The sequence below is a fragment of the Pimephales promelas genome, chromosome 15 (assembly GCF_988280905.1).
Source record: "Pimephales promelas chromosome 15, fPimPro1.hap1.1, whole genome shotgun sequence".
Classification (NCBI taxonomy): Eukaryota; Metazoa; Chordata; class Actinopteri; order Cypriniformes; family Leuciscidae; genus Pimephales; species Pimephales promelas.
The window spans coordinates 26238196-26252077 of record NC_142783.1 but is presented as its reverse complement, the minus strand read 5'-3'; the positions used below and the strand labels follow the sequence as shown (position 1 = coordinate 26252077).

The 13882-nt window shown below is 39.1% G+C and overlaps 1 protein-coding gene across 1 annotated transcript in view; it reads right to left on the bottom strand.

The window, feature by feature from the left end:
* The window catches only part of arhgap5 (Rho GTPase activating protein 5), a 35438-nt gene that overhangs the window by 20138 nt on the left and 1418 nt on the right, over window positions 1–13882 (bottom strand). Inside the window, exons 2-3 of the mRNA XM_039668393.2 lie at window positions 9028–12911; window positions 8258–8411 (exon numbers count right to left, since the gene is read on the bottom strand). Of these exons, the coding sequence (XP_039524327.1) occupies window positions 8258–8411; window positions 9028–12744 (3871 nt within the window). The 5' untranslated portion in view covers window positions 12745–12911. The remainder of the gene's footprint in view (window positions 1–8257; window positions 8412–9027; window positions 12912–13882) is intronic.

The following is a 13882-nucleotide window of genomic DNA, read 5'->3' as shown; positions in this document are numbered from 1 at the left end:
TATAAAGGGAAGTGTGGGAAGTGAATTGGCAGATTCATAGTTCATTAGGCTAGTAAAGTACAAAGTAATTTTTTTTTTGGTAAATACAATTGTAATCTTGTTTAAACGGATTTCATAAAATTAGTATCGAAAAAAGTATCATTCAGGAACTGGAAGCGAAGTCAAGGTAATAAATAGAATAAACGCTTTAAATGGAAGGGGGGATATCCTCAACCACCAACAATGTGCAGCATCCACCTGTAGATGCGACGGCAGCCATATTGCGCCAGAACGCCCACCACACATCAGCTTATTGGTGGAGAGGAGACGGTGATGAAGCCAAGCAGTCTAGGGGGATGATTAGGAGGCCATGATGGACAGAGGCCAATAAGCAAATTTGGCCAGGATGCCGGGGTTACACTCCTACTCTTTTTCACCATCCAAAGGACAGTGCTCTTTGACAGTATATGGTCTCCATCACTTTACTGGGGTGTTAGGACTTACATAGACTAACACCTCTTCCATAGTATCGATATCGTTTTTTTAATTTTTTTTATTTTTTTATTCCCAGCCCTATACTGATCTGTGCATGGAAATGCAAAGCAATTTGGTAAGTCAAGGTACTTATTACAAGCCACACCTTGTCCTTTACATTTGTATTCATATCTGTAGATTATACACAACAGATCAAGCAATCTACACGACTACACTCTGACATCGGAAAAACTGCAAATCACTTTAAAATCCCACATTTCCTCCTCCTGCACTCAACAATGTTGTCGGTTTAGATTTAGAATCAGAATGAGCTTCATTGCCAAGTATGCTTACACATACAAGGAATTTGTCTTGGTGACAGAAGCTTCCAGTGAACAGACAGAATGACAGCGACAAGACAGATAATGAAAGTAAAATAAGTTAATAAAAATAAATATATAAAAAAGTACACAATATATGTATGTACACTATATGTATGAACAATAATGGTGTGTGTATATTGCACTTGTTTATTGCCCAGTGGGGGAATTAAACTCTTCATCTGGTGCTCAAGGCGCTGTAGCGCCGACCAGACGGCAACATTTTAAAGAGGAAGTGGCCAGGATGTGAGGGGTTCAGAGTGACATGACACTTAACCCTATAAAGCCAATTAATTTCAATGGCCCCTAAATTATCAACATGATCAAAACTTGGCTGAAAAACCTGTTATACACACCACTACATACCTTATATCATCCGATTGATATCTTAAAACATTTTAGCAAGTAAAAGGCATTTTAATTTAATCCCTTTCAGGTCGTGGACCGTGGTACGCATGTCTTTTTGCTGTAAAATATTAATTCATAATATACTGATTTTTATTAAGTAAACGTAAAAATATCTTCTATATTAGTGATATTTCAAAAAGAACACTTACTGGACTAAAACAACTTAGGTTTACTTGATTGTCCATGCATCATTTTTAAGGAAAATCATATTAATGAGAGTATCAAATATGATACAACAGGCTTGAGGATCTCTCTCATAATTTCACTGATGCCAAAATTAGCAACCAGGAACTACTCCAAAATGACACATTTCTCACAGTTTAAAAATTACAACTTAAAATACAAATTAAATCGATTAAAAAAATATTTTTTTCAGTTGCAAAAATAAATGGAATAACTATAGGTACCACTGAAGCTAAATCTAATAAGATTGAGCTATTTCCTAATTTAAAATGCAATGCATCATGTTGAGTTGTGATACTCTGCAACACTAGGTCTGAAAGTGCAGAAACGGGCTACGACAATTATTCCCTACCGAGTTAAGTAATCCCTATGGCTGCGAGGAAGCCGTACAATATTGAAAAGCAAGGCTAAAGGGATAAAGACTTGTGAAAAGGCTGACTCCTGCATTTTCACTGCAAAAAAAGCACCTTCATTGCAACAGCATCCTTGCAAATGTGCAGCATCTTGCTTTTGTGACCTGGTCAACAGTACAGATGCCCTGAACCAGTAAAATGTACAAACATTACAACCAAAGAGCTAGCCGTCTAGTTAGCCAGCTCACTAGGTTTTAAAACACACCCAATAGACACAGCTTGTAATCTAATACTCATATCTGACTCCAGAACAACAAGGTGATACACGTGTGAAAGGGTTTTTTTTTTTTTTGCTGCTATTCAAATTCTCTCTAATGATTTGTTATACAGTAATAACATTGCGGTTTAAAGTATCATAGCATGTAAATAAACTTAAACATAGACCTTGAGAGGAAACATCAACAAGCTGTAAACAATCCTGTCCATTTCCCATTCACGATTCATCTTATGTTTTAGGAAAACAGTCCAATGTTACAGAATGATGGTTTAGAGATTGTCTGCAAACACACTTATGACCCTCTCAGCCCAGTGCTGTCTTGATCATGAAATATTAGTCAGCTGATTAACTGTTGTACAAATACTCTAGCCTTTTTTTCTTCATTCAAAGCAGCTCTGCATGTCCGGCCAAGAACCGCAGCGTATCTGTGCTTATGCAGGACATTTTCTGCTAATCTCAAACCCAGACTGCCAAAGCATACTGAAATCATTCAGCTATGAGCTTCTCTGGCACATATCTTATTTCACACTTGGTAGCATCCAGTCATTGGCGAGGTAATGTATTGTTAAGCTTGCGTATGGGGCAACATCTGCGCTTGATCACATCGAGTGTATTGGCCAAGTCAGGTTTTTAAACCTTGACATCTTTCATTTGGCTATATAGGCTGGAAACTGTAATTTCTCAAGTTTTTCCTGGCAATTCATACAGCTTGTCAAAGCTTTCACAGCATTCAAATTTGCCTCAAAGAAGCCTCTGCAATAGTCTACAGCTGGGGAGCAACTGCAACTGACATTTTATGATATTGGTGCCTTTAGTGGCCACCGTACAGCTGCAGAGACAGCCAATCCGAGTTATTGGGCTTTTCCATTTGACTTAAAACCAAAATGTGCCCACAGGGAAGTCTTTGTTTTTGGCTTTGCAACCAGAGTCCATGTTGTGGATTTCAACAACAGCTGATCAAATGATGCTGGCAAAGCAATGTCAATTGAACTTTTTAGCTTCTGCTAAAAATATTTTTGAGTCGCAAAAAAAGAAGGTTAAGGTAACACGTTGTATACACAATTAGTTAATTTCAACATTAGAGGAAAATGCTTTGTTTTGGTGGTGGGTGGAGATGGGGCAGTGGATAAGACACATGCCTTTGGTGTGAGAGACACGGGTTTGAATCCACTGTGAGACACCAATGTGTCCCTGAGCAAGACACTTAACCCCTAGTTGCTCCAGAGGCGTGCGACCTCCGACATATATAGCAATTGTAAGTCGCTTTGGAAAAAAGCGTCAGCAAAATGAATAAATATAAATGTTATTTAAACAATTAGTTAATATTCCAACCCCAGTTAGTTGGATGGTAAAATTCCATTTCCAATTAATTAATACTCAAATATTTTTAGCAAATGTTTAGTTGAATAAATAATTAGTTTATACTCAAACTTGGACTATTAACTAATTGGAATTGTAATATTACTATGCAACTAAATGCATTGAAATATTACCCTATTATTTGTATTGCACAGCACTGGAAATATTGGAAGTGAAACATACACTAATTGTAATATTAATATACAATATTTCCAGGAAAAGATTTGTTGCATAAATAATTTGCTAATGTTCAAACATGCAAACTGTTTTTAAATGGTACCTCCTTTCCACAGAGCTGTTTAACGCACCACTGCACCCATAAGAACACATCAGGTCAACTAAAATGCACCTAATTTGCATCGTATTTGTAGCAACATTTCTAAAACTGCCACAAAATGTCTATTTTTATAGAAGCATGTTACTGTGAGATCCAAAGATTATGCACTGTGGTCAACCCATTATGTAGTCCTATTCAAGGCTTGGGAAAATTTGCTGGAACTGATGAAATGTGTCTGTCAAGTTCATGGTTTATTTTATGGTTAGTGTCTCATGTAAATATCTAAACATCCATAACATTGCACACAGAAGAGGTTATTACTGTGAAGCCCTGCAAGGAGGAAATGACAATGGTGGTTCTCTTCTGATGGATAAATGAAGCATCCAGGCCTAAATGAGCCATGAAAGTCAATTAGGAAACATCCATAAAGTCCATTTTCTCCATACAGTTTTTAACGCCACAGGCTCTTGGTTTTCAGAAATGATGGGCCACAAGAAATAAAGGACTGTGTGTGTGTGCATATACGCCATGTTTGGAGGAGTGGATTGTTGGACTACTTTTTTTGAGTCAAGTATTATAATTTCCTCTGGGTTTCACAATGCAGTACAGAGCGAGATAGAGGGGCATAAATGGGAGGGAGTGAGCGTTTGGCTTGGGGGGCAGGGTGTTTGATGAACCTTTTCATCTGCACAGCTCTGTGAAGCAAGATGCTTTCAAAAAGCTCTTAAACAGAGCCCCGCGATGCTCAGATGCAGCCACGGGCACAATGTGCCATCTCATCTCATTCTAGTGGAAACCAAAGAAGGTCCAGATTCAACCACAGACCATACGGCTTGATTTTAAAGTGATAGCACAAATATAATAAATATTTACTATTAATACTGACTATTAATAATAAATATTTATTTACTATATTCTAATATTTTTAAATCACTATTGGTTAATATTGTTCATATATTGGTTGTTATTGGATATCACTTTTCATGCTCATTTATAGTGCTGAACAGACAAATTTCACGATTCGATTCACATTCTGATTGCAATTAAATTCTATTCAACATTGATTCATTTGGATATATATCAGGTACAGTATCTATGTCTATTTTTCTCAAGAAAAATCAATGTATTAAAAATTAACAATTGATGAAATAATGATTTAATGATGTAATAATGTTTATACTCGTTTTTTTATATACCTACCGCCACCTACCATATGAGATGACATTACCAGCTCGTATATATAAGGTAGGTGGCGGTAATACTCCTAAGCGGTGAGCAGCCGGTAACAAGAAGTAGTCGAAGAAGAACGTCCTCATCTCAGTCAGTCCTTCCAGAAAAACGCGGAGTTTTTTTGTGATTGTTGCGGGCAAAAATCCTTGATTACGCGGCCCGTTTTCTTTAAAAATGCGATGGAATATGCGGGATATTTATGCAATTTTATGCGATGAAATTGCGGGAACTTGCAAAAATTGCGGGAACTTGCAAAAATTGCGGGAACTTGCAAAAATTGCGGGAACTTGCAAAAACTGCGGTTTGATGAAAAAGAGAAAAAAAGTGATTCCCCCAACACCCTGTTCTCACTAGGCTACTACCTTAATGTAAAGAGTCATTTCTTATTACTTTCTATGATGTAGCAAGCATACTAACTCATAGAAAGTGCTGGGAATATTTAATTTCTCTCTTGTTTTATTTTTATTAAATTTTCAAAATCACAGAGTTTGATATCAAGTTCTTGACATTTCTTTTACACATTTTCTGAAAAGTATAACATCTGAGAAGTAGCCTAAAACATGAAACAATAATTTGGAAAAAAAAAAAAAAGAAAGAAAAAAAGAAAAAAAAAGATAGAGGGCATCACAGACATATTAAATTCCTTTAGCAGAGATACAGATCTTTTGGGCTTTTCGATTTTTTTTTTTAAATTTTAAAGACTCAAAATACATTTTAAAGGCTGTTTTGAAATGAGCAAAGTTGGGTTTTGAGTTAGGCTACTCCACTTAGTTTGATGAATATGAAATTTTCCTAATAATAGAAAAAATCGATAACATACATTTTTCTTATAGGAAAGTCAAAATCATTTGTATGAAGATGACAAATTTAAGACAAGGTTGCAATTCATTTTAAAACCTAGAAATTGAGACATCTCATTCCAAAAGATTGAAAAATAGGGACATTCAAACAATAAGTGCACAATAGACTCTCTTTCACAATTACAAAATCAGCAATGTTTTATTTCAGAATGTAACGAGTGTAAATAAGGTGTGGCCCCTTTAAGAGCTGCGCGCTGAACTGTCTGCAGTGTGTGCGCCTCAAACACCCCATGTCGTGTGCGGGTAATTTCTGTTTGATGCTTATTCTTTTATCTTATTTTGTTTATTAAGTAACGATGTGATGGTAGAACGTGTGACAGACAGTTATACGAGTTCGATTTGTGAGATGTCAATCGCCTCCGTGAGTCTTTCTGGCCTCTGCAATAACTTCAGCTGTGAGCTATCCCGTCGCGTAATTGCGTCACTTCATAACGTTCCCATGGAAACCGGAGGAAATGGCTGCTCTTGTATGAAGCAAACGCAACATTTTTCAACTTTCTGCGAAGATATATGTGACTTTTTTTTGCAACGAAAATACGAGGATTATGAAATCATGCGAGCCCCGCATATTTTGCGTGGAAATCGGCATTTTATGCGGCGAAAGTGCGGCTTATTCGAAAAAATGCGGCCCCCGCATAAATATGCGGACTTTGGCTGATTTTGCATTGAATTCAGCGATCGCATAATCGCGTTTTTCTGGAGGGACTGCTCAGTTCTCGCGCATGCGTTCTGGAAATCTCTTCAACTCTCGTCTCAAGGCCCACAAGGCACATGGAATATTTAAACATTTTCTTTAATGATTTTCTGGACCGTCAGGGCCTATTAAGAGCCTATGTAGCAGTGATCCACCTATCAGATTTAATCAAAAATATCTTCATTTGGGTTACGAAAATGAACGAAGGTCTTACGGGGTTGGTACAGCATGGGGGTGAGTAATTAATTAATGACTTCATTTTCATTTTTGGGTGAACTAACCCTTTAAAATAATAATTCATTGGTTTATTCGTGGAAATTTTAATATCATCCACAGCTAAATGTAAAAGGAAATATTTTAATATTGTACTTTATGTTGTCATCTGAATCATTTAAAATGCCTGATTTAAATTTTTAGTCATTTAGTTTATTAGACAAAATTGTGTAGAATTTTCATAGCATTTATTTATCTGCCATCAGCATTGACATTAAATATTTTAGAAACGTTAATATTGTGCCTTTATAATTTTATAAATTACCCCAATTTCTTAAGCTAAATGATGGTGCTAAATGCTTCCATATAGACCACAAACCTGCATGTGTCACAGAGAAAATCAAGCCACTCACCAACTAATCAATAGTCCTGCACATTAACAGTGCACACAGCACTATGTGAGATCTAAACATGAGATCAGCAAAAAAAATTAAAAAAGGAACTTTTTTTCGGATCCGGATTGTTTCAGATCACCACATATGGGCTTTACGGGTGTACGGTCACACACACACAAATCAAAACCAGTCCAACCAGCAAATTGACCTAGTATTACACTCACCACACACTTTGCCCACTTCCAGTACTCACCATAAAAACCACAACCACAAACAGCAGCTTAATAATTTCCTTAAGAAACCACATCAATGCATGTCATCCATGCATGAGTTTCACTGATCAATAGCCACAACCAACCTGAACGACAGTATGTGGGTGTCACCTACTCACTAATGAAACCTCAAGCTATATTACGGGTCGGTTGGGCTTATTGACAGCAGTGTTAGTCAAAGTTTCCATTGACCACAGTTACAGAACAAGCTACTGAAGGGCATGTTGTAACCAAACAAACAGCCACAGTAAAGAGGCCTCTATCACTGCTTTAAGCATATGAAGCAGACTTTGTTGGAATCCAAAAATGCTAAGCATGTCCAGAAATTATGTTAAACCCACCCGTGGCTATGATATATGCTGGGCCTCAGTGTTTACATATCATTAGCAGAGTCAGTCCATGAAAATGCAAACCATAATCTAACTGAACAAAGTGCTCTGGGAAAAATTAGATCATCACAACATGTGCCATAAAAATCCATTCAATCATTTACCAGACTGACTTCCTCCTCCCCTGCCCATCAACTTCTTATTGTGTCAGATTTTATTACCTAATAGAAATGGATTTCATTCATTAATTTACTCATTGATGGTATCTGAACCGAATACAGAATTTCCTGTGCTCTGAAATATAGACTGTATCAGGCAGACAACGTATGCAATGTGAAACGCACAAATGTACAATTTTCAGTGAAGCAACTCAGGACCAGTTTTTAGTAAATGTTACTAATCTACTAAATGAAAAAATGCCAAAACCAAAAATGACTAAAACATATCACTTCATTCTTGCAAACTCAAGAAACATACAATTCTCAATCAGCCTTCCAACGGAGAACTGACACGAGAGTTTTACACATTTTCAGATGCTATTCGGATATTCAGCGGTTAAAAACAGTAAACTTACCAGTTCGCTCAATGTAGTCAACACACTTCTCAATAAACAAAGGTATGGGTCTATCAGGAGTGACCAAGTTCTGAAGAGGCACTCCAAAATAGTTGCTCTCCCAATTTCTACGAGTTGGTGGGTACAATGGCTTTGTGGTCTTTATTGTCTTTGCCTGTTGAGAAAAGAGAACACATTAGATTCTATGATCACTACAATTCATACTGACAACAATCACGTTTCAATGTGCCTGCTGTTAGCATTTAAATAGGAGAATATTGGAAATTATTATCATATAATCATCTTCTCAATAAGGATCTTAGAAATAATATAACATCTTTTGGAAATCTTTTAAAGGATGCACATATATGACAATTCTGGCAAATAATATTACAATTATATGCTATTTTGTAAAAAATAAATAAACGAAATGAAATACTAAAAACATAAACTTACTCATTTGAATTCAAGAATCACAATGTACAGTATTAAAAAATGATATTCATTTTGAAGATTTACTAAAGATTTAAAAGTTTGATTAAATTATAATTTATAGTTTTTAAAGATTAACTTTGAGCTGTAGACACCAGCAAAGGTAATCTACATTTTAAAATAAGAGAAATGAGCATGCACAATTAAATACACAATATCAACACAAACAATTAAATTCAAAATCTATAATATTAGTCGATGTGGTACCTAATCCTATATGATTCAAAATCCTTGGAGTTTTAAATAATAATTGAGTCCATACGTAAAAAATTGAAATGAAAAAAAAAATACCAGCTCACCTTTTTGGGTTCCTTGATCTTTGGTGCTTTCTTTTTCTTTGTTTTCTTATCATCCTGCTCTGGGTCAGATGTGATGGCTGGATTGTCTATCCCTCCTTTCCAAGGATCCACTGGTGAGAGAAGTGGATCTTCTTCACTTCCTCGGTTACCCCTTCCTTTCTTCTTCTTCTGCGTCGCAGGCCCCGACTCATCGTCACTGACATCTGAGTGCACTCGTCTTTGATAAGCTTTTGTCTTGCTGAAGAGGATCTTAGAACGATGTTTATACTTAGAAGGCCTTCTGCCACCCTGAGACTTAGACATGGAGTCAAAGCCGTTCTCCTCGTCCCCGTGCAGAGCGAGTCCACCGAACGAGTTGCGGCTCTTGCCAGATCTACTGTGCGCGTCTTCCGGTACTGCATATATGTCATCACTAAAGCCTTTGAATTTGAGAAGAGTGTCGGCCGGCTCTGCATAGTTGTCGGATGCTTCGAGGTCATCACCGTGACCCATCATTGGACTTCGCGTCCTCCTGGAGTTCCTCATTCCAGCCTCAATGGTCCTCAGAAGGTTGGGGTCCAGCTTCTTAACATTGGGTTTGGGCAACACATTAGGCTTGGGTTTTACTGGGGGAGGCACTTTGTGGTTACGCTCGTGATCACCAAGAGGTGTGCTGTGAACCGGGTACTCGTTTCCTTCTAGGTCGATCCTGTACTTCCGTTCACTAGGATTAGGCAGCAGCTGCACATCATCGCCTATCGGGCTGTAAGGTGGCGGTCCCTCCCCATCATCCTCGGAGTCAGGGTAGTATTGGTAGGCAGGCGAATGGCTATGAGGGGACTGCGGGAAGACATCTTCACCGGTGCCTGTTCCGTCCCTGCTACTGTCGAACATGAAGGAGCTTTCGATGTTGCTCTTCTTCTCCAGGACCTCGTTGAAAAATGGCGTGAAAACTTCTGTCTGCCTGTGATACTGGGACAACGAGTAAAGAGCGGTAAACTTAGCAGTGATTTCCGTGGCAATGTGCTCCCCTTCAGTCATCAGCTCTTTTATCGCATCGTTCTCAAAGAAGTCTGCTTGGCTGTCCGTAATGGCCACCATTTGAACTGGAATGACATCCTGGACTTCAGCCAGGAATGCCCTCAGCATAGCCATGGAAGACTTTCGTTTTGCTGAGTAAACAAGAATGTAACCATGCACCAATTCGTCCTTTCTGATTCCAATGGAGGAGTGGTAGGAGAGCACAGTGACCTGTATGCGTCTGCGACTGTCGCCGATGATTTTGTCAAGGATCAATGTGTTGCACTGCCCGGGCTGTCCGGCACTGCAGGAATGCGAGTCCAGGAACGGTGAGAGAATGAGATCCACGCTAAATGGATCTCCACACATGGCACACATGACTATCCGTAAATCTGTCTCAGACAGATCTTTAATTGAGGGCATGGGGTTCATCATGTCGAAATTGTGCTTCAATCCCTCCAACACAGCTCTGAGGGCCTGTTTTATCTGAGACTCATTAAACTTCCTGGGAAAAGTGCCGGTGGCTATATCTACAAAAGTACACTGTAACTTGTTTGCAAGCTGTTGGCCCTGATGCCTTAAAATAGGCATGTTTTTGCAAATACTGTCGCGCTGATTTGCTAGAATAAGAATGAATGGCACTGGCTGGCTATACCTATCCCTTCTGCTCTGGGCGATCTCAGCTCGTATTCGGCTTATGCGGTCACCAATGTAATTAAGCGACTCTATAGAGCTGAAGACACAAAAGAACCCATGGGGCTTGAAAGTCGATATCCAGGAATGGTTCGAAAGCATGCCAGAATTGACATCCACAGGCAAAAGGTCTAATTCATAGATTTTCCCATCAAGGGTGTATTCATCATCAGTGGACTGAGCTCGGATTTCATTTGCGAGCTCCTGCGCCAATCCTTCCCTGCCTACGAGACACAGGTTAACCTTTTCAATGTTGGCACTGTTGTAGTAGATATTAGAGCGGCCATGATCCAGCTGAACTAGCCTGTTGGCGAGGATTTGCTCGACTTTGAGGTCGATGCAAGCCGTGCCGCTGAGGCATGTTTCCTTTGTGGGGTGATAGACAAACCCGATGTGTTTCAGTAAAAGTGACTCCCTGTCTGTGGCGAGTTTCTGGAGAGCTCTGTATCTAGGTTCCTCGTTAAGCACGGCATGAATCTCACTCATTTTGTCACAGCTTGGGGTCGCATTCAAATCGAGGTCATAGAACAGCTCTGAGTGCTCAAAAAGCATTTCCTGAAACTCCTCTTTGGCCCTTTCAACTATTTCCTGCTGATGCCGACTATAAACATCCCTGCGATCTGACTCAGTGATGTACTTGTACCCCTCATCCTCCATGACAAAGCACATGACCTCTTCCCACGGCTGGCCGGGGCTAATGAAATGCACTCGCTCCAGCGTCTTCTTGAATTTCTCCTTCATCTCCAACCGCCTCTTCTCAGATATCAAATGCTGGACGTGGTTTTGATAAATCCTCTCTCCTTCCATGGTTTTGAGTACATCGAAGGGCACTCTTCTGTCGTCAGTTTTATCGAGGTGGTCGGTCTCATACCATGGCGTTTGTTCTAACTCAATGAAACAGTACTGAAACTCAGGCCTGCTCTTCATAAGGCTCTGAGCCTCAGTCCAACTCAGAGTCTCAATTTCCTCCAGGTTGTTAAGCAACTTATTAAGAATTTTTGGCAGACTGGTAAGATAATCCTCACGCCGCCTCTTGATATGCTCTTGTCTCAGCTGTCCGATGTGCTTTGAAAAGATGTTTCTGGCCTTTTTGGTGCCTTCTAAGTTGATGTACTCTTCATAGTCTGGGTGGCTTTTCAACTTATTGCTGACAATTTTCCAGCTTGTGTGATAATCTCGGACAGTTTGAACAATGAGCTTTTCAAACTTGTCTGAGACAGAAGCTACTAATTGTCTCTGGGATTTGCATGCTTCCAAATAAGAGATGATTTTGGGTTTACCTCGGGTTTTGTCCATCTGCTGTGTCAGAGCATTGAAACAAAGTTCCACGTTCACAGATGATCGAGCTGATGTTTCCACCAACATGAGATTCTTTTTACCTGCAACAAACGTCTGAACCTCCCTCAGATATTGCTCGACACATTCGTCACATTTCGTTGCAGCAACGATTATGGGTTTTTTCGTCTTGGAAATTTGAGAATAAAGACTGTGGACAAATTTCATCTGGTCATCAAATTTTCTATTGCATCCTTTGCTTATATCGATACACAATACAAAGCCATCGATGTTGAGCTTGCCATCGGGCATCTGCTTCTGATCAAAATCCTGCTCCAACCCAAGCTGGTCTGTGCAAATGTACATCAGCTTCTCAGCAGACTGAAGCTTCGTATTTGCAGCCCGTTTCGAGTAAGGCTGCAGGTTTGTGCTCCGATGAGGCAAAAAGGTCTGGTCATCGATGAACTCAGTCTGCTCGATGACCTGGATTCTACACTCAAGGCCATCATCCCCTCGATGTAATACTTCGCCCCAGTATAAGAAGTGGTCGTTATTCACCACACGCCCTCCAAAGTCAATTGTGCTCAACACAGAAGTGTGCTCCGAGTAGTAGCAGTCCGCACTGGGGTGTACATATCTGTTGCATAGGCAGGATTTACCTACACCACAGTTGCCCTTCTCTTTCTCAGTGCCCGAGAGCCCAACGACACTGACAGCGTATGTAGGACGGGGCTCCTTATTCTTGGCCATTATATTGCCCCTCTCATTGCTTGTTACAATAAGCAAAGTATGCCGGCAAGGCAAGCGTGTACTTCCATTTGCTAGCGCAGGCACATTTCCATGTCTCACTTTGAGTGAGCCAATGTAATCTGGATCATCTGTCCCGCACGACTGCTCTTTCCCCTCCTATCACCTACCTGCAAAACAAAAATATTAAATTAGTCAACAATAAGATAAAGTTTACAATAGCAGAACACTGATCATTTAATATTCTTCATTTGATAACTTGACAACCTAGACACAATCACAACACACACAACCAAAATAATAAGCAACATAATTATTGACAGCAGAAATGTAAGCATGGCAGAACTGTTTATAATGGTAATATTATTGCATTTACTAATATAATGCATTTTAATATCCCTTTTTTTGCAGTTAAAGTCTGCAAACAACCACTCTAGGTACAAAACTATCCCAAAATTTCACGATCCACTTCACAAATCTGATTCATGAATGTTCAGCTAGCGCAAGCATTGATTGATCTTAATACAAGTAGGAGTAGTGATACTGGGGAACATTCAGTAAAAAAGTATATTCCAGTGAATGAGCTTGTGCCACAGTATCACTACTTCTACTTAAATTAAAATGAACAAATCAGAAGTGACAAGCTTTGAGCTGATAAATTAATGCCTCTGTCAGTAGAAATAAGGCAACAAATTAACTAATCTACACTCTGAGAGAAATCTGTTCATGATAAACAAAATAACTGCTAGAAATTATTTCATAAATTCCATTAAATTCAGTGTTGGCACTGATAGCATACCTATAACCACTACTGAATATGCATTTATTCAACATTTGGCAATGTAAAGCCTGAAGTGCATCTTTTAAAAGAATAAAGATGCTTTGATGAAAATTGTGTCATCCTTTAGTGCTGCTGCCGTTCAGTCTGTATGACACAAACGGAGATGTTAGACAGAATGACAGCCTGAGTCACTTTCATTGCATCGGTTTTCAACATAATGAAAGTGAATGATAACTAAGACTGTCATTCTGTGCTCCACAGTTGAAATATTGTCATACAAAGTTTTAACTAATGAATTCCCATACCATTTGAGTAATTTATAATTACTGGATAGGCTCAGTTTCACAGACAGGGCTTAAA